Source organism: Harpia harpyja, chromosome 17 (assembly GCF_026419915.1).
Source record: "Harpia harpyja isolate bHarHar1 chromosome 17, bHarHar1 primary haplotype, whole genome shotgun sequence".
NCBI classification, from domain to species: Eukaryota; Metazoa; Chordata; class Aves; order Accipitriformes; family Accipitridae; genus Harpia; species Harpia harpyja.
The window spans coordinates 28,713,117-28,740,235 of record NC_068956.1 but is presented as its reverse complement, the minus strand read 5'-3'; the positions used below and the strand labels follow the sequence as shown (position 1 = coordinate 28,740,235).

Genomic DNA, 27,119 nt, shown 5'->3' with positions numbered 1-27,119 from the left:
TTTTCACGGTAATAACTTGCAAATGTTTCTGTTTTACTTCCCTAGTCTTTGAAACTATTTTAGTACCTCTGACAAGGCTTTAAAGCACCTAAATTCAAAGACATTTTATTTTACTTAGCAATCAGAAATTAGAGTAATATTAATTTCCTGGTTCTTAGGATTATGTGAGCACGCTATTTACTGTTAAAATAGTTGCCACCTGTTTGGACAAAAAATACAGGAGGGCTGCTGGAGTCCGCACTTTGTGTGTCTGACCACTAAACGGTAGTGTTGTATTGCAGCTGAGAAAGGAAAATACATGAATATGGCACAGAAAAAAATTAATCCAGATGTAGTTGAACTCTGCCATCAAAGTTTCAACTGTTTTTCCATTGGCCCATTAATTACATCTTCTGCTGTTAAACCAGCCATTCTCTCGATGTTTGATTGTTCTGAAAAACCATTCTCTGTTTAACACTAATTTATTTTAAATGTGTGAGGAGTTTTTTCCTCTCTTCCCTTTACAAGCTTTGTTTTGCTGTTTGAGTTGTCCATCACAAGCATGCTGATCTGTTGTGCAATTGCCGTGGGATTAACAGGAGGGTATTTTACGGTGACTAGCAGGATTCAGTTTCCTTCAATGCAAAAGTCGACTGTAGTTGATGTGGCCAAGCGATTCATTATTTAGGAGAAATGTTTAGCTGGTGTATGTGTTTGACTTTTATGAGCAAGATTGTCTGGGCTGTGGGACTGCAAAGTTATCTCACTTTTAGTTGTGGTATAGGAATATGCATTGTGTATTTGCCAGGGAAAAAGAATACTCGGGGATGCGCTTGTGGCAGATGGACATCCTGCCTCTTAATCCAGCTGGATTTCTGAACCTGAAGGTTCACTTTCCTGTTTCTTTGCCAAAAACATTGCTTAGAAATTGCTGCAGTCCTTGAATTGCTCATAAGTATGCCTTTCTGCTTACTTGCCTGAATAATCTATCCAGTAATTCAGCTTTATCTATTGTATTATTAATAAAAATTAGAAAATACTTAAATTTAATTCAAATATTAATTTAAATAGAATGATAAATAATATTATGAATGATAATACAATTATTTTTGAGATAACACCTGTGGTATTGGCTTTCCCTGGGTGTGGGAGTAGTTCTGACTTGTGCTGCAACGTAGAGATACCTGGCCAGCTGCTGCTTCCAATAGGTGTTACCGAGCTGAGCTGCTGGGGGAAGAGACCATCCCTCTGTCCTTTCTCAGTATGAATACAAGAGGCAATAATAATGCCTGATCCTGCTTTCTGTGTCACCCTGGCGCAGACAGTAGAGGACATACAGCTGCTTTTGCCTTGCTTTATGCTCTAGCAGCCTCTTGTCTGCCAAGAAAATGCTATGGGACACCTCTTGGACCAAAAACAATAGGATACAGCTCCGATTCAGAGCTTGGAGCAAATGTCTGTCTTTTTGTTGTCTGTATGGGGGCTTTGGATCAAGCACTATGTGACCTGTTGTTCGCAAGTCATTGCTTGTTCGTTACTGTTTGTGATTTGCTAGACACTTTACAGTAATTTAAGGAGTAATCAATGCCACAAGGTACTTCCAGTCAAAACATAGGAAGTTCCTGGCTGGAAATGCAAATTCTTGTTTCGTAGGAAATGCCAAACAATAAAAATTCGGAAGCCCCAAAACAAGCAGAGCTGAAAACTTACTATTCAGAATTTTTAAACTATTTTTAGTTCTGGGATGTTGCTTTGGACTTGAGCAAGTTATGGGACCTGGAGCATGAGTATCCATATAAAGAAGTACCAGTGTGATGTTCTTACTCTGATGCTCTCCTTCATCAGTTCATCTCGTGTAATCTATTTAGATAGCAAAATCTCTGCAGCACACAAACCTTGCATTCTGACTAAATAATGTCATCTGTCAGTAACTTGGGGAAGTGAAGTGCCCAAAAAGGAAGATGAGTCAGTTTGCAGATAACTCAAGACCTTTGCTGAATCCATATTGGCAATCAAATAAACATCAAATGTAAAGATAAAATGCATAAAACACGATGAAAAACTATTGCTTGCTATGTAAGCTGTACAGATCCAGGCTTCCCTGATCTAAGTTGTGTATGATAGTCACTCTCAAAACAGGTATAGCAGACATAAAAGAGGCTCTGAAGAAACTCCACTGAGAGTTCTGTTTTTCTGTAGATAGCGTGAACCTGCAATGCACTCCAGGTTTGCAAGGGCAAAAGGTCATGCCTCGTTGGTCTTTGACCGTTAGAGGGTTGGTTGAAGCTAGTAAAGGTGTTTGTTCACCTCACATCTGATAACTGCAAGATCTGAAATACTCCTTTGAAATGCCTGCTCTTCGTTGCTTTCAATGGACTGGAACACTACAAGGCAGGAGCCAGGTAGTTAAAGTAAAAGAGGTATATTGAATTAAGGTTTCAGTAATAGTAGCAAAGTATTTGAGACCCCTTTTATGTAGGGAGTTAATGGGCGATGTAGTATCCTAAATTTAGGATGAAAGAAAAAGAGGAACACACTGAGATTGTGGACTTGGGAAGCCGGTAGAGTTTTACAGCTTACGTTGTAGGCTCTGAAGTTGGAAATACAGAGGGTGTAGCGTTTCCTGATGACTGTAATTCTGTAGTACAGAATAAGAGGAAGGAGCCAAAGACTGGCTACTGCAGAAATAAAAAAGTGGTTTGAAACTGCAAAGAAATGCATTGATTGCAGTCTTTGCAAGCAGGAGGATAACTAAATATGGTACCATGAAAACTAGAAGGGAGATTTCCACAGAAATTATGTGACTCTGATAAATTGGAATTAAATTGAGAATGAGGAAAAAGCATTTCAGAAAAAGGCTGCTGTTGAATTTGCAAATACTGTCCTTAGTGGATTGATGGGGAGATTGTAAAGAGCCACAACTTAATGCCCGTGGTGCTCTTCAGAGGGGGCTGAAGAGGAGGATGTGGGAGGAAAATTACATTGTGTTGCCAGAGCTTTGCAGCCAGGGTGTAGAGTGAATGGAAAGAGCTTGCTCAGAATATTCGCATATAGGGAAGAAAATGGAATCTGGTAGAGGAGAAAATGGGAGATATATTGTTGTGGTGTGTGATATAAAGACCCAGGTTTAGAAGAGAGAACTGAAGTGAGAGGGCAACAGTAGTGTTTTAAGTTAGAGTTCGCTGCAAGAACAGGCGTCAGCGCTGGAGACTTTTGGAAGTAAGAGGTGCAGAGGGAAAAGAAATTTTAGTACACTGTAGGGTTTGAATAGTGGAGTGAGGGGACAAAAGAAGCAGTAAGCTGGTAAGAAAACTGGAGGGCAGCAAGTTTGCATTTGATGCAGGAGATGCAAAAGTAGGTGAAGGGAGGAGATGCCCACTCTAGGCTTGATGCTGCTTCTCTACATTTTTCCTCTTTCCCTTGTGAATGTGTGTTATCTTGCTCCACACTAAGCTAGTCAGCACAACTGTGCATTGGTGCAGCTGCCAAAGTAAGGTAACATTTGGCGAGGAGTCATTTTTGGGTGCGGATAAGAGCCACGTTCTCACTGCTCTCATCCTGTCTGCCATGAAGCAGTTTTTAACAGGAGGAGTTTGAACTGGCTGTGTTAGTGGTTCCCACAGAGAAACCTTTCATGAAACTGAATATTAGTGCTTTTCAGCATTGCATTCATGCAGAAGCCCATGGGTTCCCAGTTGGGAAATATCCCCTGCTCTCCTCACATTCTGTAACAAAGCAGCTTGTTTACTACATTAGTTTTAATCTAACAAAGAAGTTGTTCAGGTCTCACCTAATGTTTCAGGCCAAGGTATAGTAGTTTCAGTGTATTAGAACTGCCAAGTTTCTGTTATCTTTATCTGAACTTTAGAGGATTGATTTGAAAGTTTTAAAAAAGATTTGTCACAAATTAAACGTGTTCCTTGAGAAGAAGGTGATGGCAGAATTGCAAAACCTGGGATCTTAATCAAGATTGATTTTCTTTTAAGCATGTCATCATTTAGTACAACACAGGAAAACAAAACAGAGAATATTAAGATTAGTGTATAAAGCATACTGTGGAAAGGTTTTCTTGTCCTTATGAAAAGCCCTTACTGACCAAGACAGAAATACATGTTTTAACTGAGGAAAACAGATGCTTCATTCCTAGTGATTTATTTGCCAAGTCTTAGCTGGGTAAAGATCATAAAGGCCGAGCTGTGTATAGCACAGAATGGATGTTGGTGAATACACAAATTGTAGAAGTAGACTGATACTACATCTTCAACAATTAAAAAAATAGAACAACCTCTGTATTGGTGACAGAGGAAGCAAAATGAAGAGTGGTCAGCCCCGATCCGGTGCTGATCGACAGGCAGCTGAGGCAGAATGGGTGCGTGGGGCAAAGCACGACTCCCCGCGGCCCGAGGGTGCTGGCTTGCTGTCCATCCATCCGCTCCTGTGAGGCAGCAGGAGAGCAAGCTATTCCTGCTGAGGTCGAGTACGAAAATTCGTATGTTTCTAACTGTGATGGTGTCTTGTGTTCATCTAATTTGGGGAGACACACAGAGTGTTTCAGAGGCATTAGTCTGCAACGTGGCCTGACAAGGCAGTTGGTAAAGACTAGCTTCAGCCAGTGTGAACCCCTACGGAAACATCTCCTCATTTACAGAAAGCCCTATGGTAACATCTCCTCTTCATTTACAGAGGGCACTCTTGTAATGAAAATCTCATGATAAAATGCTGCTCTTCACTGAAAAGCTCTCACAGCTTGATGATGCAGTTGTCACCATGGAGATTTCACTCCAACAGAAAAGAATGAATTCGGTGCCGTTCAACTTCAGAAATGTGTAGCAGACGCCTCCCAATGCCTTCAGCTAAGCCACAACCTGAGGAGAGAACTTGGATCAGAAACTGAGAGAGGAAGTACATACATGCTCATGATAAATTATATTTTCTGTAGATGACCGGATCTCAACAAGTGGCATGTGTGTAACGACAGATAAATGTGAAAGGGCATGAATAAAAGCCTCAGAGCCTGAGCCAACAGGAAGGGAAATAGACTTGCTTTAAACTTGAAGGAAATATTCAAATGTGATGCTCTGTGAATTCCTGTTGAGGTCTAATTCCTTTCCCTCAGAAAGGATATTTCTTGCTATTATCCCATAGTCCACACAGAATGGGGCCAGCTGAGGTTCCTCCAAAAAAAAAAAAAAAAAAAAATTAAAAGAAGGCTTGATATCAAATTTATTTAGAAACAATGAGTATTTTTTTTTCCCCTTCCTGAAAGCCTTATTGATATGTTTGGATTTCTCGTTTCATAGCAATGATCTAAAGAGCAATTACACCAGTATGGAATGATTAATTTCTGATTTTCCTGAAGCCATGAAATCCTTCTGAATGAGTAACAGTTGGTTGTTTTACTGGTCTTTCTGCTAAGGGAAGCTCTACACAGTAAGGAATGTATTACAAACCTGAGCAAAACATTGGGAAAGCTAGTATGGGAAGCACCCTACACTGGCTGGGAGATAAATATAGTAACGTAGAAGGTCTCTTCCGTTCCTGTAATTCTGCTAAGATTATGAAGTTAAACAAGACTATGTTAATACTTATACAAACAACTTGTGTAGGACTTGGGGACACTGGTAGATGAAAAGCTGGACACGCGCCGGCAGTGTGCACTCGCAGCCCAGAAAGCCAGTGGTATCCTGGGCTCTGGGGAGACCGTACGGTGGCCTTTCAATAGTTAAAGAGGGCTTATAAGAAAGATGGGGACAGGCATTGTAGTAGGGTCTGTTGCGGTAGGACAAGTTGTAATGGTTTTAAACCCAAAGAGGGGAGATTTAGACTAGATAGAAGGAAGAAATTATTTACATTGAGGGTGGTGAAACCCTGGCACAGGTTGCCCAGAGAGGTGGTAGATGCCCCATCCCTGGAAGTGTTCAAGGAAGGTCAGGTTGGACGGGGCTCTGAGCAACCTGATCTGGTTGAAGATGTCCCTGCTCATTGCAGGGGGGTTGGACTAGGAGACCTTCGAAGGTCCCTTCCAACCCAAACTATTCTATGATTCTCTGATTTATAAGCTCTCAGGAAAATCCATAGCTCTCATGAGACTTCTTACTGACTGCCAGTGGTAGATGGCAGTGAAATCAGTTCAGGGTCTAATCTGAGATGTTTCTCCATGAAACAATAGAAAAAGAGTGGTGAAATGGGTAAAATAAATGCTGCAGGGCTCCTGGTTAGTGGAAAATACAGTTTGGTTAAGGAGGAAAATAGAGGATCAATAAAGATCAATTTATATCTTAAAACAAGGAGAGGCTTTGTTTTCTTGGAAAAATCAGTCAGAGGAAAAAAAAAAAAAAAGGAGAAAAATAGTAGAACAAAGGTATAGTGAGCTCCTCTGGCATATGAAGAGCTAAGGAGACCTGCCTAGGAATTAAACATTGAGGCTGAGTGAACCAAAAGTAGCAAGAAAATGAAAAACAGTTCCATAATAAAACTCATGAAACTTGACATAAAATTAATGAGTCAGAGTCCTACAATCATGAGTCATTTAAACACTGGGGTTCTTCCAAGGATAAAGTTTTTTTCTTTTTAATGTCTTTTTCACCGTCAGGGAAAAGACAATCAAACTCAACATGAGATTGTTTCAGGTTCAAAAAGGCTACTTTAAAACAGCTTTAAAACTTCCCAGCTGACTGGCTATGGGATGAAGTCTGGACGGCACTTGCCGCTGGCCACTGTCTCTCTGCCTCTGCCCCCTCCCTGGGGCTGCTCGCCCCCCACCAGCCCCGATTACGCCGCTGTCACCCTCGGCGTGTGCTCCTGCCTTGCAGCCCGCATCTCCTCCTTCCTTTATGCTTCATGTTTCCCTTCTGCCGTCCTTCATGTCTCTTTTTCTTTTCAGAAAGCCCCTATGCCCACTTATCGTTTGAGTTCTCCTTATATCCTTCTGCATCTTTTTTGTTTTACTACCTCATTTATTTGTCCTCACTTTTCTTTCCAGCTCTCCAACAGCTATGGTGCCTGAAGGCACCCCAGCTTGAGGTTTTCTCATTGCTCATCCAAAATAGCTTTCAGCTTTGAGTCTAATTAAGTTGTTGTTATTAAAAGAAGACAAACACACAGAACATCCCCCTCCTCCTTTTCCATCCAAGAACCCGGCATTATGAAAACTGTAACAAAAACGTGAGTGTTAGTAATCCTGGTGGTGGTGGTGTACTGTGCTGGTGCTGTGAGCTATTCCTGAATGCAGGTGAAAATCTGAGTTTCTGATTATTTTTTATTTAAAAATTTCAGAGTTCGTATTAACTTGATACATGGTCAACTTTAAAACAATAGGAAAGTATTTGGTGTGACTGACATATGCAGAGAATTTTGTTCTGGGGTTTTTTGGCCGTGTGTTTGTTTTAAAACGTGAATTCAGAAAGGTCCCTGATCCCACTGTAGCTAGAATACAGCAGTTATAAAAGGTGATTTCATCTGTAACTTCCATTTCGTGTTTTTAGAGAAAGGGTTGATTCAATCCCTCTTCCCATCCCTCCCTCCTTCCTCCCCTCCCTCTTCTGCCTCCCCCTGCTTTTCCCTCTCTTTTCCCTCCCTCTGCACCTCCTCCACACCCACACCACTGCCGACTGCTCTTTCTCACTTGTAGTGTGAGAATAAAACCAGTAATGGCTCTACAAGCTGTGGTCCTTACTCTTGGGTCATCTGTGCTCCAAAACGTAAAGCATAATTTCTCGCATCTTTTGTAGATACAAGAAAGAGGGTCTCCATAAAAAAGTTACCTGCTTCAAAGAGGTGAATATTAAGAGCTTAAACGTTTCAGGACAGTCAAGGGAAAACAGTTAGGAGATTTCTCATTGGTTCCAGGTACTCGCCTATTTGAAAAAAGGAAAGAAAAGCGAAGGTGACTTTTAAGGTGCCTGTAGTGTCCGTGCTCTGGTGCAAAGCCAGTCCTGCTAAGCCGGGTTTGCTGCTCTGCTCCCTGTTCTCCTTCTGGGGCAGTTCAGCCGATCGGCTTTGTGCTCCTGGCCCGGCTGGGTCCCCGTGTCCCCTCTGGGCTTCCAGCCAAAGCACCACACTGACTGCTGGGGTACGAAATAATTTGGGGTTCTGCCTGGGCAGACCCCTGCATTTCCCACTGGAAGGGCGTGCGGGATTGTTAAGTTGTTCGCTAGGACGAGGATTTGTGGGGCATCCAGGCTTCAGCCTGGGCAACTTGCTCACGTGAGTTTAGGCATGATAAATTCTTCTGCCTCTCCTCTGTTTTGCATCAGGTATGTACAGTTCAGCTGGTCTTTTTTATGTGAGTTGTGTATAGCCCAAAGCCTGTGCTAGCGATCTATTTTCTTTGCTCCTGCTTGTCGCCTTGCTCGCCACCGATGCAAAGAACTGTAACGCCTGAGACTCCCTGCCCTCTGGTAGTGTCACTGTTAGTTATTCGTTCCCCTACAGAGCGTAAGAGAGACACCATTACCTATAAACATCAGCTCTTTGCCAGAAAGTTTTTTGTTTACAAGTGTCACAGTATATTTAGTAGCAGGTGTGCGGTAGAAAACTTCAGGTTTTTTCGGTTTCTTCTTACTTAAGGTGTATGTTTGAATGCTGCTGCATAGACTTTGTTTTCCCCACGGTGAGAAATGTCCTGGTGGAATATGGAAGGTAAAAACGTACTTGTGAAAAAGAAGGTGGATTCTGTGACTTGAAAACAACAAAAATGATCGGGGAGGCTTCTGTAATTCACTGTTTTAAAAATTGACTAATTTTAAAGCTGATCACGTGTAACAGAGCACACTGGCCTCTTAAGCACTGGCACAGTCCAGTACGGGTGATACAAATCCTTGATCTTCTAAACCATAACTTTTGAGGAGCTGTGTTCTCCAGAAGTGAAAATGGATAATAAAAAGCAGGTCCTGTTGCTTAGCTGATGACTGAGTGTGAATAGAAAGTGCTTGCAGATTTCTGTCAGAAAAAGCCTGCAAGGGGCTGCTGTATATTTGTGAGATGCCTTCTGGAACGGCCCTTCGGTGTAACCTCCGAGGAGCGTGAGCTGGGAGCGGAGCGGGCTGGGGATGCTGAGGCAGAAAGGATGGAAAATGCAGGCAGTGAAGGACATCTCAAGGCTTCCAATAAATAACATAAAAAGATGCTGCAAGCCTGAAGGGAAGTTATTGCAGAGGGGGATGGGTTTGGAGGGAACTCATGCTCTTGCTGTGAGCTTTCTAGGAGCTAGAATTATAATTCCCAAATTAATAAAATCTCAGGAGGCGAGAAAAACTGTAAGAAGGGTATGTATGTAGTTTTACATACAGAGTAGGAAACTGAGAGCACTGAGAAAAGAGGCAAGCATAAGAACACTTTAAATTTGAAGTGTAAAGTTTAATAAAAAACAAGGATATCTAAGTATAAATTATTTTTCTTTTGTGCTAATCCTGTTTTCTTCCTTATTTGCATACAAATTGCACTGATTGAACCTGAGATTCTTTAATTATTGGCATAGTTAAGCCTCGTGAGGTGTTGCTACTTCCGTTTTAATGTCTTGTTTAGGCTTGAATGAAACCCTCTTAATTGGGCAGAGCCAAGCATTTTTGAGTTTTATTAAATCCATGCAATTTTTTCATTTTTCAAATATTAATTTAATTTTCATTCATGCTTATTGTCAGAATAGCTCAACTTTGTGCCTAGGGTTGCTTATTATTTGTTCATTTCTAATATTCTGCATAGTATAAACACAAATGTAAAGGTTATCACTCCGCAGCAGTGCGTGAAACTTGGGATGCAAACAGGAAATCACAGGATTTTTAATGTCATTCTGCAAATTAGTAGTTTTGTACATGCTGTGGGAGAGGTGGCAATTTTAGAGGAACTTGACTGAAGGGAAGAGATGTTTGAAGCTTGGTGGGAGTATGGGGTGGGAAGACAGGCAGGATATGTCTTGTGGACAAAAAAAAAGATGGGAAGTAAATGAGTTTATATAAAGGTTGCTGAGGCTGATACACTAATAGAACATAAACTGAGTAGGAACATGGTAAAAAGCTCCATCAAATATTTACATTTTCAATGTTGGTGTTCAGGTACTGTGTGGTGTTAAGGTGACAGTGGTGATAGAAATGGGGTTCAGGGTCTACCTGAATTTTAAATTATGTGCATTGCTTAAGGAAAGGATGATTTGGGGAGTACCTTTGTCTCTTTTGGGGTATTTATTTAATCTGGCTGTTCTTCTCTCAATTTCCTATTTTTTCATTTCCTACAGCTCTACCTTTAAAATAGTTTTAACGACAAATCTTAGTCTGCAAGCAAGTCACGACATGTACCACTATTTTTCTTCCTTAAGATTTTTCTAGCATAGAGGCTTGTAACTGTTGTAGATGCCAAAGCCTTCAGGCACATTTCCGGGAAGCATGATATGAATTTTATAACCCTAGACACCAGTCACTGCAGGTTGGGGGGGTGGTGCTTGTTTTTATGCCAAAGTCTGGCAAAATCTCATTAGCTAATTCTTTCACTTGTGTTTTTTGTAAGCTTTAAATGCTGACTTCCCCCCCCCCCCGCTTTTTATGAGGCGGGTGGTCTGGTTCAGTGGGACTGTTCTCAACTGTTTTGCCAATTTTTAGAGATTCTTTATGTGTTACTTTCCTGTCTGTAGACTTGAAACTCCGTTTGTGAAATTATCCTGTTCAAACACTAGTGCACTACTTAATTAAAAGATATTATATAAAAAAAAATCCCCAAACATAGCCTTTTAAAATCTTCTTCTAAATGTGAAGCAGAAATAGTGTTTACCAACTGTCTTTGTTTTTTTAAAGGTAGACGGATATCTAATTTGGTTTTAAAATTTGTCAAATCTGGATCAGTAAGTCTAAAGTCAGGTTTCGGGGAAGTTACTGGGGTTTTTTTAAGAATATTAGTAAAAATAGTCATATGAATGGAGGCGTTAAACTGTTAAGTACTGCCTTGTGAACTAAAAGCTGTTGTAAGGAAATCATAGAATCAGAGTGGTTTGGGTTGGAAGGGACCTTTAAGGTCATCTAGTCCAACCCCCCTGCAATGAGCAGGGACATCTTCAACCAGATCAGGTCGCCCAGAGCCCCGTCCAACCTGACCTTGAACGTTTCCAGGGATGGGGCATCGACCACCTCTCTGGGCAACCTGCGCCAGGGTTTCACCACCCTCATCATAAAAAGTTTCTTCCTTCTATCTAGTCTGAATCTTCCCTCTTTTATTTTAAAACCGTTATCCCTTGTCCTATCACAACAGGCCCTACTAAAAAGTCTGTCCCCATCTTTCTTCTAAGCCCCTTTAACTATTGAAAGGCTGCAGTAAGGTCCCCTGGAAATCTCATGTATGGACATAGAACTACACCAATGTAATCCTGACTATTCATAGTTGGGAGTAGAAAGAGATTATCCTTTTATTCCGTACTAGAAGAATCATTCCCAGCTCACCCGATGGTTCAGCTTGGTGCCTCAAAGAGACTTCACGTCGGCTCTGCTGGTGAAGAGGAAGAGGGTGTGACGGAGGCTCCGTTCACCCATAGGAGTTTCATTCCTTGTCAGGGAGATTTTGCTGAAATAAATACATTTCATTCTGCATACAAAGCTGTAACCTTTTTTCCTTGCAGTCAAAGGATAGAGATGTGAGCTCAAAAGCAAATTAATTATCCACTAACTACTGAATCGTACCTTGTGCGTAAACAAAAGGCATTTACCTCATACCCCATTGATGCATCATGTAATAAATGTGACAGTTATGGCTTTTTGTCTTATCTCTCTTCCTGCAGTGTCCATAAAAGCGTTTCTCACTTGTAACAGATGGTCAGAGCACAGCTTTGAAATTTATCTGGAGATGAAGCCCCGTTGATTCCATTAAAAGTAAAGAGTTTTCGTGCAGATGGAGACAAGGAAGGATTTATTCTTCTTACAATTCTGATGATGAGGTATTTCATACAATGCCTTCCTTTCCTTTTTGCCTGCAGGTGATGTGCCTTCAGGATTTCTTTGGTGATGATGACATTTTTATTGCATGTGGACCGGAAAAGTTCCGTTACCAGGATGATTTCTTGCTGGATGAAAGTGGTAAGAAGATGTATTTTTAAAATGTTTACAACCAGAGTAGAGGGCAGATTTCCATATCATGCTAATTAAGCCAAAACTGTATCACCTAAATTGATTTAAAAAAGAGGATAAATATTTTTATTCTTCTGAATACTGAAAATAAGAGGTAACTGAAAGCAAGAATAAAGCTGCCAAGGGAAGCATATCTGCCTATGCAGCATAAAACTTTACTTCAGCCTGATTTTCATATACCATAGGAAATAGTCATGTGTTGGGTGGAACTCCTTTTTTGCAAGGAGTCTTTCTTAGCATTTTGTCTTTATTTTCTGTTTTAATTTATTCTGCTTCTTTATCACAATCTTTCAACCTCACAATTCTTACAATTGAGAATTAGATAATGCTTCAGAGGTAGTATGATAAAGGAAGCTAGTTACAATTTTGTATGGAAGATAAATATAATCAGCAAATGCAGACAAAGTCATCTGAGAAAATTCAGGGAGTTCTCTCTTTTCTCAGAGGCTGACTAATACAATAATGTAATCAATGTACGTAATCCTCTCTGGAAAAATACATGTTTGATTTGCAAATATCTTTGTTCTTACAGAGAATATTTCTAACTTAGGAACCACAGTCATAAGAAAAAAAACCTATGAGCTTTGTGTGTTTTAAAAAAAAAAAAAAAAAGAGCTACCACTTAGATAGCGTTTATTTTTGTGTAGAGCAAGACCCAGCAAAGGTGTTATTGGCCCTGCACTCTCTCTCAGTCAAGGGTATGCTTGTAATCCATTAGTATCAACTTCTCTCATCTTTTTTCAAAATATCACAGGTCTCAAAGAACAGCTGACTGAAAAATCAGTCAGAAAAGAATTTGCTACAGTAGTAATCATAGTCATTATGTGCGTGCTTGTTTAACTTCACCACTTCATCACTGGTTTTGATGCAAATATCCATTCAAAATGAAAGATGGTGCAATTGTATTTCCCTGACTAACCTGTGAAACTGGAAGGCTTCTTGGTTTACCTGGATCCAGACAAATGCTCCATTAGCTTGTGTAGGGGCAGAAGAAGTCAGTTTGCACAGACCTTACGTTGTGAGCTGAAGGGTGAGCACACGTTCTGCCTTCCTCCAGAGCACCTTATAATATGGAAATAAAAATCAAATAGTGCACCAGATTTGCTCTTTGCAGTAACGAAATTGCTGTAGTTGCCTCTCAGGTAAAATGTACTAACTGTGGAAAAGGAACTTTAGCCACCTTTAGGACAGGAATTTGGAAGGTAAGGGGGACATATTTGGGCAGTGGGGGAGTTTCCCAGGTGGCAATGTGGCCAGCACAGGCTGTCCTTGCCTTTAACGAGAGCAGAGCCAGGTACTTGACCGCGTAGTCTGGATTCACTTGTCTCTCTTATCTGAGAGGTGACACTGGCAGCTGCCCGGCGTCTCCTCACAGTGAATCCTGCAGCAGTTTTCCCAGCGCTGACTCAGGGAGAAGTGCTGACAACAGATTTGTCTAAATCCCAGTTTGAAGTACATAGCTCTTTTTTGGAGGTCTTGTGTCAAAGTACAGACATAGCCTGCCTCTGTCTAGTCTTTATTTGTCTGACATATCATCATCTCTTTGAGTAAGCACTATCTTTCTCTGGAACATTGGTGCTTAAAGCCGTATCATGCTGAGCTGAAAAAAAAAAAAAAGCTTAACATATAGGCTGAAAATACAACTTGTATTTGTAATTTGTTGTGGTGGTTGCTCTTCTACTAGGTAAAGATTCAGTGGACGTTGACTGTTTTGACTACAGGAGTGAAGAAAGAGCAGAAAATCAGACTCCAGACTATATCTCTAATTCCTTTGCAAAGTGTACATCAACTTTGCTCTCTATTTTTGGGGAAGTTTGGTATCAGAAAACTTGTTTAGGTTGCTTGCCATTAAGAGCTGATGCTGAGAGGGATCTAGTTGGACTTCTCTGAGGTAGGAGCAAGATTTGGATTGAGAATTAAAAAACAACTGAGCTTCTAGCTTGTTTTGCTTGGCAAATGACGTTTGTGTGATCACACTATGTGTCTGTGTGTTCCTCTTAGTTAATGTAAGTACATTAAAAATATTAGTAAGTGCTGTCCAACTGTGTAAAGCTTGGAAAGCCTGTCTCTGCTTCCCTGAAAAGGAGCTTGAAGCAACACTGTGCTAGTCTCTGTCACTACATCCATCCAATGTTTCCCAGTTTCAGCCAGATGATGAGAATAACAGTTAAGGTGTTGCAGCTTAAGGAGTAAAGAAAAGCCAAAATTTGAAGATGGGAGAGAAGAGTAGGGAGAATAAATACTTAAACAATCAGGGCTCCGGGCTTTTGGGAATTAGTTATCAGGGAGGAAGAATGCCCTTGCTCTGTGGTCTGGGTTCAGAGCTCCTGATACTAGAAGTGAGCAAGAGACAAAGTTTAGAATCATAGAATCATTTAGGTTGGAAAAGACCTTCAAGATCATCGAGTCCAACCGTCAACTGTGCCCACTAAACCATGTTCTGAAGTGCCTTGTCTTCGTGCTTTTTGAATACCTCCAGAGATGGTAACTCAACGACTTCCCTGGGCAGCCTATTCCAATGCCTGACAACCCTTTCAGTAAAGAAATTTTTCCTAATATCCAATCTAAACCTCCCCTGGCACAACTTGAGGCCATTTACTCTTGTCCTATCACTTCTTACTTGGGAAGAGGGATCGACCCCCACCTCACTACACCCTCCTTTCAGGTGGTTGTAGAGAGCGATCAGGTCTCCCCTCAGCCTCCTTTTCTCCAGGCTAAACCACCCCAGTTCCCTCAGCCGCCCCTCATCAGACTTGTGCTCCAGGCCCCTCACCAGCTTGGTTGCCCTTCTCTGGACACGCTCCAGCCCCTCCATGTCTTTCCTGCAGTGAGGGGCCCAAAACTGAACACAGGACTCGAGGTGTCACCTCACCAGTGCCCAGTACAGGGGGACCATCACCTCCCTGCTCCTGCTGGCCACGCTATTTCTGATACAGGCCAGGATGCCGTTGGCCACCTTGGCCACCTGGGCACACTGCTGGCTCATATCCAGCCGGCTGTCGACCAACACCCCCAGGTCCTTTTCCACCGGGCAGCTTTCCAGCCGCTCTTCCCCAAGGCTGTAGCGCTGCGTGGGGTTGTTGTGACCCAAGTGCAGGACCCGGCACTTGGCCTTGTTGAACCTCACACAGTTGGCCTCGGCCCGTCCATCCAGCCTGTCCAGATCCCTCTGCAGAGCCTTCCTGCCCTCCAGCAGACCAACACTCCTGCCCAACGTGGTGTTGTCTGCAAACTTGCTGAGGGTGCACTCGATCCCCTCGTCCACATCACTGATAAAGATATTATAAACAGAACTGGCCCCAATACTGAGCCCTGGGGACCACCACTTGTGACCGGCTGCCAACTGGATTTAACCCCATTCACCACAACCCTCTGGGCTCGTCCATCCAGCCCGTTTTTTTACCCAGCAAAGAGTACACTTGTCTGAGCTATGAGACGCCAGCTTCTCAAGGAGTATGCCATGAGAGATAGGGTCAAAGACCTTGCTGAAGTCCAGGTAGCAGGTAGACAACATCCACAGCCTTCCCCTCATCTACTAGGTGGGTCACCTGGTCATAGAAGGAGATCAAGTTGATCAGGCAGGACCTGCCTTTCATGAACCCACGCTGGCTGGGCCTGATCCCCTGGTTGTCCTGTACGTGCTGTGTGATGGCACTCAAGACAAACCGTTCCATAATCTTCCCCGGTACCGAGGTCGGGCTGACAGGCCCGTAGTTCCCCGGATCCTCCCTCCGACCCTTCTTGTAAATGGGCGTCACGTTGGCAAGCCTCCAGTCCTCTGGGACCTCCCCGGTTGACCAGGATTGCTGATAGATGATGGAGAGCGGCTTGGCAAGCACCTCCACCAGCTCCCTCAGTACTCTTGGATGGATCCCATCTGGTCCCATAGATTTGTGAGTGTCCGGATGGCATAGTAGTTCACTAACTATTTCCTCCTGAATTATGGGGGGTATATTCTGCTCTTCGTTTCTGGAAAACCAATCACCTGTACTGGGATTCATTTTAGCTAACACTAGGTATTAGGAGAGTAGGTACCTGCAACTGAGCCAGTGCCAGTAGGTTTCTTTCCCAGTAAATAAAACTTAGACCCATTGACAAGGTAGATGGTAGGTGTTTGATTGACTCAGTTGAAGGTGGACGTTTAGAACAGTTCATGTGAATTATGCTCTGGATATGTCTGGTTTGCTTTTGTAAAGGGATCTATATGCCTGATTTAGCTGTTCTTATCTACATTTCTCTAAAGTTGCTGAAAAAACTTTTAGGATGAAATTAATTCCACCCCATCAGAGAGGAGAAGTCTAAAGACTCATCAGCCTGCACTATTTCTAGTCATCTGTCTTTATCCTGCTCCCATGGCTTGCTCCTAGCACAGGGTAACACCTTCTAAAAGCCACAGAATCAGAAATTTAGAAAAAACAGTCTAGAAGTCAGTGAATCAATCTCCCTATCTAAGTGTGGGATTAACATTCCCCATTTCACTTCTGACATACTTGTCTAACATGCTCCTTTAACACCTCTGATGAGGAGGAATCTGTAACCTCCTGAGACGTTCTGTGCCAGTGGTGAACTCTCCTCACTGTTTTTCAGCTATCTTACCCCAGATTCCCTTGTGCTATAAAGGAAGCCCATTACTACTTTTCTTATCTACTGTGAACATGGGAAATAGATGATTCCTTTTTTTTGACAAAAAACTGTGGACTGCCATGAGCCTCATCAATTTTCTCTTCTTTAGGCTGAACAATTAGTTCAGCCTTTCTTTGTTTTGACTTCAGGCTCAAACCTGTCCTTGAGGGAGGGAGTGTGTTCCTTCTTTGTATCATCTCCCTTCTCTGTTTTATGTCTTTCAGGAAGAGGCATTGCATATCCCCTTTGCAATCAGTTAAGAAAAGTCAGTTAATTAGGAATTCATCAAAGAGAAAAACAAGCAGTCGGCACTATACGTTGCAGTTTCTTCTCTCTTCCTTGATGTACAGATGGTTTTCATATTAAACACAGTGTATTGCATGAAATACAGAATCAATAGGCACCACCCCCTTCATAATTCCTAGCAGTCATCTCCATATCTGACCTAAGTGTTAGATACAATAGCCACACGTAATTCCATCAAGAGAACTGCAGATGGGACACAAAGATGCATGGGAATGACCATAAAATTGAGAAGCAAATACTCCTTGTTTGTCAAGCATCAGTGGCAATGCTATTTTCATAGAAAGTTTTTGTGGGAAATGTAAGCACAAAACCATTATGTTAATGAAGCACACATTACATCAGCCAGCTTGTAAGAAGAAAAATTCCTCAGAGTAGAATATGGCAGTGGCTGCTTCAGGCATTGTTAGCTTGCAGTTCTGGAAACTTTCCCAGAAATCCCAGGTTTTCTTTAACTGATGATGGTTCAGTTTTCAAAGACAAGAAGAAGTCAGAGGATGGTTTTCTATAGCCCTCAGCTGTGGGTTGGCAGAGATTAGGGTTTAAGGGCCATGCTCAAAAATATTTGCAATCAGCTATTATTTAGGCATCTAAATAGGATTTGGCAATGTAAATAACTCATGGGATTGGCCCCAACTGAGAAAATCTCCTTGGCTTATACGGGTATTTCTTTCTTAGCACTGTAATATATGAGAGTTTTTGAATCTGGCAGTATCAGACTTGAATTTTTTAAAATTTTTTTTATGTTTAGTTAATGTTGGCTGACTGCTTTGGAAGCTTAAGGGTCGCACAAACCTAAGTATGACAGGCTTCATCACATACTGAGGCGCATCGTGTAAAAAAATTTGCAATCTCGGCTGACCAAAGCCGGTGTCTGCCTCCAAGCAGAGCGTAACCAACATAGAATGTCTGGATGTGAAAGCAACTGCAGATCGCTTGTCAAGAGCACATATTACTGTTATGGAAACAATGACGAGAATGACTCTCTTCTAGGGGAAAATTAAAACTGGAATCTTTGAAACCTAATTTCACTTTGACTTTGCTGGCCTCTGTTAGTCCTCAGCTCAGCATCTCTGTGCCAGCAGCGTTAACTGCTTCGTCTTGCCAGCAGCAGACAACTTGCCAGGAAAATCTGAGTCCTGTGGTGTCCGCACACGTGCATGTGCGCGTGGAGGCATGCACACGCATCTGATTCAGTAACTGCGGTTAAGGTCAGGAGTATCATGTTTATCCCTGTTAATAACTGTCAGGTTTCTGTAACCTCCATTACTCTGTCCTTCCTAAAGGAGGGAGGAAGGGGAAATCGGTTATAGTCCTCGTCTACCCTGATTTATAGGACAGAGACTGATGTGTTAAGCAGCTTTTGGCTGGACTTGGGAGCGGAGAGCATGCTGGCTGACTTACTCTGCCCTCATCAAAAACTCGTGCTTTGGCAATTGGAAAGTAATGGTGGGTTCTTTGAGATGTAACTTTGCTTTCAACAGAGGCATAAATATAAAGTGTTCCAGTGCAGTGTGATATTTTCAAATGTCAACAACTGCTGGGCCTTGGAGACAGATATTCTGTGTATGAGGCAGAAACTGACGGAGGCAGGGGGGACCAGTCCTCTGGCTGCGCGTACCATTTAGACTAATGGTTCAGAAAGGGCAGAAGGAAAGAAGCTGTTTTTCCTGTGGATTGCATCCAGTGCCCCCTTTGTTTTCCTACTCCAAGACCTCCCGTTTCATCTCCACCCTCTCATCGTGCCTCCGACACTAGCACGGTACCCGCAGCTCCCTCGCGTTTGGCACGCCACTGCTCGTCCTTGTCCCCTCCCTCACGGCAGGGACGTTAACGGCGTCTCTCTTTTATCCAGCAGCGTGGGAGTTTCACAACTTTCCCCGAATTGATGGGAATATACCCTCACCGAGACCACCTGCATCCAGCCGCACTGGAAGTCTCTCCCTCGCTCGGACCGTGCGGCAGCCTTGGCTCTGGCTGGGTGGAAGTACTCAGCCGTATGGCAGCATGTGAGCGACCCGCTCGTTGCTGTTGTCTTAAACTCTTAAAAGGAGATATGCTGATCTGCAGTTAAATACTAAGAACAGGTTGTTAGCTTGACCATCAGGTGGCTGTTAATATAATATCGCGTGGTGTTCATTAAATGAAATCTGTAGTAACGCTTGAGTCGAATGAGCCATTCACATGAAAAATGCATTCACAGAACTTCAGTTTTTTTCTGCACAGGACTTCTCTTTTAATATTTGGCATTGTTATAGATATGTTCTTGATTACGTAAGCCCATTTCTTCATCTGTTGTCTGCAAGCTATTTGCTTAGAATATTCTCTCCTCTGTCTCACAGGTCCACTTATTTGAGACATTGCTTCTCACCTTTCTGCCTAAGCATCTCTAGCAGTAAAAGTTTGGTCACTTAAATCATAAATCTTTGCTCCGTCCGGCTGGCAGATTTATAGACATGAATAAGGACATGAGAGCTTTCAAGAAGATTATATATGTACTTTCCAGTCCAGAATTACACTGAAGTGCCTCTCTCTTCCCTTTCCCCACCTCCTCACCATGCACCCATGTATATTTGCATAGTTATCACTTTTCATCAATGTTGCTATGAAAAAGTTGCCTGTATGTATAACCAGGAAACATCGTGATCACTTAAAACTTATAAAACAGTCTCTCATTGAAACTAGCCAAACGGTAAGGCTGCAGTTGATGCTAATTCACTCTGCTCATTGAACCAAATGTTCTTCAATATGTTTTCTGCAGTATTTTCTTTCTGTGATGTCTGTTAAAAATAGCATGAATGAAACACCATCCAATAAATTAGAGCTGGTGGAAATTCCCACTTAATTAGCATAAGGATTTTTGAGTGTGCATATTCCTTCAATATTTTTTGATGGTAAAGCTGATTTTGGATATAAAAATACTAAAAACTTTGGGTCCAAAAATATCAAGCATTTCTCAATAATATGTGCATTTTAATTAAATTGCATTTTATTGGGAATTTATAATATAAAACTTCAGCTTGTGTTAAATAAAAGAAAAATTGTTATTAAACATCATCAGTATTATTATCTTACTGTACAGGAGGTTTTACTCATAACAGGTAGTGTTAATATGCAGTTAATAACAGAGTAGACAGAAAGTGTTTATTGGGTTTGTATAGCTTGATATTTTTCCTCTTTCATTTTATTTTTGTGTTGTAATTTCTTGAACTGAATCTTGCCAGGGAAACATTTAGATTAATCAGGTTGGTTCAGGAGAAAAGATTTTTCTTACAACACGTTTTAAGCTAGTTTCCCAAACTATACATATCTCAATTGTATATCCAAATGCAAAGAGCGCAATTCTAGTTTTTATGACCAGTTTTATAAAGAAACTTTCAGTTCTGGGAAAGTAACACAGAAATTTGGTAGACAGAACAGGGTAGATCTTGGCAGTTGAGTTCTTAATTTGACTGTCTCATATCTCTTCATTCATGGAAGCTGCTTTACTTTACAGCCTTTGAGCCTAGTCCACAGTTTGTATAATACTCCATTGTAGCCCACAGGTTGAGTTTTGAGCTTGTATGTTCAGTCTGTATCCTCAGAAGATGGTAGCTTCCAAAATATCAGCTTCCTTTGAGTGCTTTTTAGGAGACACTTTATCTGTTACTTTTCCAGTTTCAGTGATGATGGAAGCAGCAGATAGTAGCTGTATATTATAACCCCCTCCACTGAGTCTGTGAAGTAGTTTGGCAACAAGTGCAGAGGAGGTTAACATCGGAGACGTTTAGAAATTACCTTTCCCATATATTTATCTTTGTACTTTTCCTCGTCTTGTTAATTAGCTCGGTAAAGTGGAGTGTACAGTGTTGGTAATCTTGGCAAGTATATTTGTATTTTTCACAGTTTGCAGATCCTTTCCAGTGCTGGAAACTATTAGACTGATCTATTTCTGAAAAGATGTACCCTGTAGTCCTATTGCAGGAGATCCTTTGGGTGAGAAACATAATCCCATTTTCTCCAGTAATTACGAGTTTATATGAGACAGCTTCGAGATGAGTAGTTCTTGTAGCGTCAGTGCTTCATTATTCAGTTTGAGAACCTGAACAAACTGTGCCATCTGCTAAGTTGTTTTGGGATGTGCCCTGGAGACCTGCCTCTTTGTTGGGTACTATGGTTGTATCAGGGAGATTTTGTATTGAGGTTAGACTCTACTCATCATCAATAAATTTGGACTGACTTATTAAAATGACTGTTGTAATTTTCTACTTCTCATACTAGGTACAGGCCCTATACCTGGAGTTTTGTCATGTCTTGAGTAGGTGTGTGCACACTTTTTTAATGCCAGAGCTGTCTGCAGATTCTCTTATACTGGCAAAATCTTTTGAAAAGAGAATAATTATTCAAAATCCAGAGTTCATTAGCTTTTAGAAAGCAGGAACTTTCTGAAGGCATATGAGGAAAATATATTCATTCTTAATATTCATTAAAGGCCTTTTTAAAAAAAAAAATCTTACCAAACAAACCACAGTACAGCAGCTGAGAGAGAATCAAAAACAACCTCGATAATATTTCAAAGTGGTGAAATCAGAAGCTGAGTACATCAGAGATAGGTATTCATATTTATATACTCATACATATTTAGTGAGATGCTGTGTATACAGACACAAATATATCAAGTATAAAGGGTTTTACTGTCTTGCAAATACAGCCAGTGGAAGACCTCTGTATAATGCCTGTGTTGGGCTGCACCACAAAACTGATGGCTCAGAATATATGCTGCAGTAGTGGTTCCGTGTTGTTATTTTCAAAATGCAACCTACCTACAGAAATTTCCCACTGAAACACTCAAAAGCGTTACCCGACAGTTCAGGTTGCTTCTGTGAACAGTCACTGTTGAATAAACTTTTTTCATAGCATAGCTCCATGCAGGAGGACTGGATGCTAATATTATGCATAAAGTCATCTAAGGCTGAGTAATCATTAGGAAGTCTCATGTTGCCATGGAATTGAACACCCGTAGGTGGTAGGTCATGGAGCTCTGATTTGGATTCTTTTATTCTTCAGCCAGAGCTTTTTTTAAATTTTGTTCTAGAGGAATTGTAACACTGTTTTTTTTCTTTTGGAAGAAAATCTTCTAGGGACTTAAAATTTATTGAAGCAAGGAGGGAGCTAACCTGAGATCTCATTCTTTTAGCTGAAGGACCTGGGTCAAGGAAAGTTTTTGGGAGATTGCTAATTATTCCTAATAGAGTGGAGGGTGGTTAGAAGACAAAGAAATTTAAATCACTTAGTTTTTTCTGTTACTCTGGAATAGGAAAGTGAAGTTTTTCACAGCTGCTTAGAATTGTTAAGATTGTCTAGCAAAAATAGGAAGACAACTTACAGAGCGAAGCAGTTTCTGACGAAGACAGCATATTTAGGAAGAAAAAAATCCTGCAGGAGAACAAATTTGATGAAGCTTTATAAAAATTATTCCTGTCTTTAACTTTACATGCTCTTTCTGTTTTGCAAGCACATATTAATGTCTACAGAAGAGGTGTCTTGAGAAAATGGAATAGACCAATTTTTGCATAGCAGTTGCTGTACTGCAGGGCTGGAAGAGTATATATTGTTTTCTGCTTAAAAAAAATAAATTGGGGAGTCATAAGGAATACACACCAGGGAGCCTAACTTTGGGATCAAATAAATTGCTTGAAATTGTCATTAAAAATAGAATTCTTAAATTCATACGTAAGCATTTAATAATAAGGACAAACCTACATAAATAAAACAGGATTGATTTTTTAAAAATCACTTTGGGGAGGACTGTTCTCTTGAGATTCTGCTGGTAGTCTACTGGGAACACAGCTCAGACTGGATGCAGACAGACAGCTGTGTAGTTTTTACCAGCGGGAGAAATACTAACATATTACGAGAAGCTTTAAACTTCCTAGATGCAGATTAGAAACAAAATGCTGCTAATGCTAACTGGGAACATTTATTCCATTTAGATTTAGTGCTGTTAATACTAATGATATTACAGAAGAGCTCTCTGAGAAAGAGCATTAGGTGTTGTAATCATATGTTGATTTCATTTATGTTGAATAGAAGATTAAAGAAAACCAAACCAGTCTGGCAATTAAGGTTTTTTTATATAAAGAGAGAACAGTTTGAAAAATCAAGAGAATTAGTTAGTCAGTGAAGTCCATTGGACTTAAGAGTTTGGGAACTTGAAGGTTGGAGGAAGTTTGGAATTTCAACCAAAAAGCAACCCAAAAGCTGGTTTAGGTTTGCATCTGTCCAAAATACATTGGTAAGGATCCAAACTCAACTGGCAGAAAATGGAAAGCCTAAAAAGAATTGATCAGTAAAGAAGTCTATACCAAAACCTAGACATGAAAATGTTCATATAGTCACATTTGCCGAAATTATGCTGTTTTGACCTTGCCAAAGAAATCAAATTAGATAAAGGTTTTAGCCAGATGAGGAGATTAAAAAAAAAAAACCAAACCCAAACAAACCACCAGGAACTGAAGTCATGATACAGCGTAGTAATGACAGATCTATTATTTCAATATTTTGGTCTCTGTATTCAGAAAAAAATGAAATATATAATGGGAGAAAAGCACCCTGTCTAATCAGAATCTTTGGAGAAATGAAAATTACTGTCCCAAGAATGCAGAAGTTAAGGCAGTTGCAAAACGCATCATGTTGTGCAAGTAAGATCTATCTCTGTTGAGGAAAATATAAGTTTGTGTAAACTATTAAGATAGTAACAGAGTTTAATGCTATGCACCTTCCTATAAAGCAAAAGAAACTGATATTAGTAAAGCTTGTGATCTCCCATACTCAATAAAAATAGGCTCTTTGAGTTTTCAAACAGGACATCAGCCTTATGAACAAATTCATCTGTAAACTTCAAAACACTCTGAACAATCTCTGAAGTATGCTGTGATACACGGAATGAAAGATGGTTTCATGGGCTATTTCCAGCCTAACATGCATTTAAAAAAAAAAAAAAAGTCACTGGGGCTTTACACACCTCAGTAAGTGTTGTGGTGTTAGCAGATGTTCTTAGTAAAGCCACGTTTTCCAGATACCCCCGCTGTTAGCCTATTGCTAGGATGACTCAGCCTGTTTACATTAGTTTTATCTAAATAATTATAGCAAAATTTAATTGCCTGAACCAGATAGCGTTCAAGGAGAACCCATTAATATTAGAGGCAAAAGCTGCCTGGGGATTTTTAAATTGGAGACAGTCCTGGAGTCCTTGGTATATTTTAAGTTAGGAAGCTAATTTCTGGATTTTCTGTTGATAGGTAAAGCAGCGTTGCGGTAAGTCCGCTGCAGCTGAAGGCAGTGGTACCGTTGTGGAGGTGGAAGCAGCAAAAATGCGGGTGGGCTGGCAGTTGTATGTGCCTACAAATGGCAGGTGGGTTTTGTTGCCCACATTGCAGCACAGCTCAATGTGCGAGGCGTGTGTGTCCAGGTGTGAATGTTGATTTAATGTCGGCATATAAAACTGTTTTGCTTTAATAAGGGTGTTGTATTTAATTGTTTGGTGCATGAGGATTTTGTCTGTAAAAACATAGTGCTGAGGAGCTCTGTATTGTAGTAAGTTTGTCTGAATCTGCAGTTTTGCCTTTTTTCCTGTATCCATTTGTAGACTTCTTAGGCTGTGGTTGATTTGATATTTCTCTTATGTCACAGCTCAATATTTTTTCTTGTGTATATGAAAATTTGATAAAAACATTCAAAATCATTAACACTTGACACTGCAGGTATTCTTTTTGCTAAGGGCATGCCAAGTAATGTTGTTGTTTTAAATAGCCATTAGAATACCAGGTGGTTTTATTTCTTCAGACAACATCACTTTATGGTTTTCTTCTTTAAAAATTGCTGCTTACTAACTTCCAATACTCTTATTACAGGCAGATTTGAGGCACTAACTAGAAAAAAAAAAATTCAGTCTGTAATATTCTGAATTCCTTGAGGTATGTTAAGTAACTTAATTTGCTGCAAGACAGCCAGTGTGTGCCCGTTTCACTTTCTTTAAAACCAAACTTACTGCAGTGCACTCTTACATAACAGCTTATGTTCAAATGGAACAAAAATATGGTTGTTATAATTCCTTCTCTATTTTTTCAACCATGTTTTGAAAGTTTCATCTCCTTTTCCTACCCATTACAAGCAATCTGCACCTACTTAGATGTTCCTGCCAACCAAAACCAAATTCAGACCAGTTACACAGGTCTGAATTTGGAATAATTGCATTCTTTAGGGAAGTGTGTGATTGGTGAATTGGACTAGATCTGGATACAGCTTTTCATAGTGAAGACAGAAGAATGGTTTGAAAAGAGCCTACAGCTTCCCCCGCCCTGTGATATAACACTCTGTTTTAAATGTATGTATGGATGATGTTTGGTAAAGGACAAGATGAGAGGAGAACCTGTAAGAAATGCAAAGTAAACATGCCAGTAGTTTCATAGCAAGTATTGTAGGTACCTAGCAAAGTAGCACAGAATAGCCAACAGTTTTGACAGGGTTCCAAGATACCTGATGTTCTTGTTATGGGCAAGTCTGTAATTAGCCTAAAACCCTACACATTGATTGAGCTATACGGGGTAGCAAAACCAATGACTTCCTGGTAGGCTAAAATAGTCTGATTCTTACTCGCACTGGTCTGCATTTTCCGCCTCCAAAACAAGTGTCCTGATATTTTGCATGCAGGAATGCGAAAGTCATGAAACTGAAGAGGTAGGAGGCAAGAAGGAGCGTGTGTCTACAGTCTAGTAAGCAAGGACATACATCTGGGAGAAAAAGCACTTCCATTCAGCTCCCTCCTTCCTAGGGTAGTTTGCAGTGGCTGTATCCACCATCATTTATAAGCAAAAATACATAGACATTAAACCTTAATTGTCATCTGTTTAAGTTAGCGTCCTAATTGCCAGGTAATGGAACGAGGCACCGTTGCGGGTGCTCTTGCTCACTCGTGCTGTCCCCATTGACTGGCATGGCCACGTCCAATGTCACTTTGTCATCCAGGTGAACCCCAATCTTGGGAACCTGTTTTGCATCTGTGAATCCACTTCGACAGTGAAAGAATCTTAAACTTTGGAAATGACAATCCAGCCCCAGGAGGCTTCATCCTTTCTCAAGGCGCATCTATAAACCAAAACGCAATAGGCATAGCTCCTTAATCACAGCAGTACTTTCAATTTTCTATTTATAAGAATCTTTGTTCTTATTAAAAATGAACTTTAACTTAGTTATTTCACATAACATTAAGTAAACAGTGATCTTCAATTAGTATGATGCCTGGGTTTTTAGTGGTAGCGTCTGAGTGACAAACAGAATTTAGGGTTACTTTTACTTTTAAAACTGATTAGACAATTTCCCTCGTGCTATGTGAAATAAATATTTTTCTCTAAGTTCTTAAAATTGTTTCTAGAGTTTCATGATCTACCTCTGTATTTCTTCTTTCTCTGTGAGTCAGACTGCTTTGTTAGTAGTCCTTTGTGAGCCTATATCCAATTTTAAGTAATTTCTATTGCAAAAAAGAAAAAAAAATTGAGTGGAAAACTGTAATTTGTAAATGATCATGTTTCACATTACATAATTGCATCTCGTCCAACAAGAGTGTCACTACAGCAGTTATTTAACCGTTCTTACAACTCGCTGGGACATTAACATTGCAAAGAAGGATTTCTGTGCGAGCTAGTGTTGTACAGATAGTCCAAAAATCTGTTACAGGTAATTTGAAGAAACTTGTGCCCAAGCATTGAAAAAAGAAAATAAAAAGAGTCGAAACCTAATACAAATAGCGTGCTGTTATTCCTTTTCCACCTTATGGTATTTAAATATATACCTTGCTCTTCATCTCCTCATTTATGCCCAGAGTTTCTAGAGTCCAGGTCAGGTTGAAAGATGTAGTCTGCGGTTAAATTTCAGAACTTTCGGGGCACTAGTAGCATGCGGCCTTACTAAAAGACATACAATTCTTGCTGCGTTGCACTTGCATTTGGTGACTGGTCTGAAGAGTGAAGTAGGTTTGGAAGGAGCAGAGGCTTTGTCAATTAATGTCAGGGTTGAGAGTTTCAAAAAGTGGTTGAAGAGGTGATGCATCGGCAGACTCTTTACACAGAAACC

The 27,119-nt window shown here is 40.7% G+C and overlaps 1 protein-coding gene across 3 annotated transcripts in view; it reads left to right on the top strand.

Annotated features, from left to right (window-relative positions):
• DCLK1 (doublecortin like kinase 1) overlaps positions 1–27,119 on the top strand; it is a 246,668-nt gene that overhangs the window by 113,398 nt on the left and 106,151 nt on the right. For all 3 annotated transcript variants that reach the window (XM_052812468.1, XM_052812469.1, XM_052812471.1), the window contains exon 3: positions 11,933–12,032. In XM_052812468.1, the coding sequence (XP_052668428.1) occupies positions 11,933–12,032 (100 nt within the window). The remainder of the gene's footprint in view (positions 1–11,932; positions 12,033–27,119) is intronic.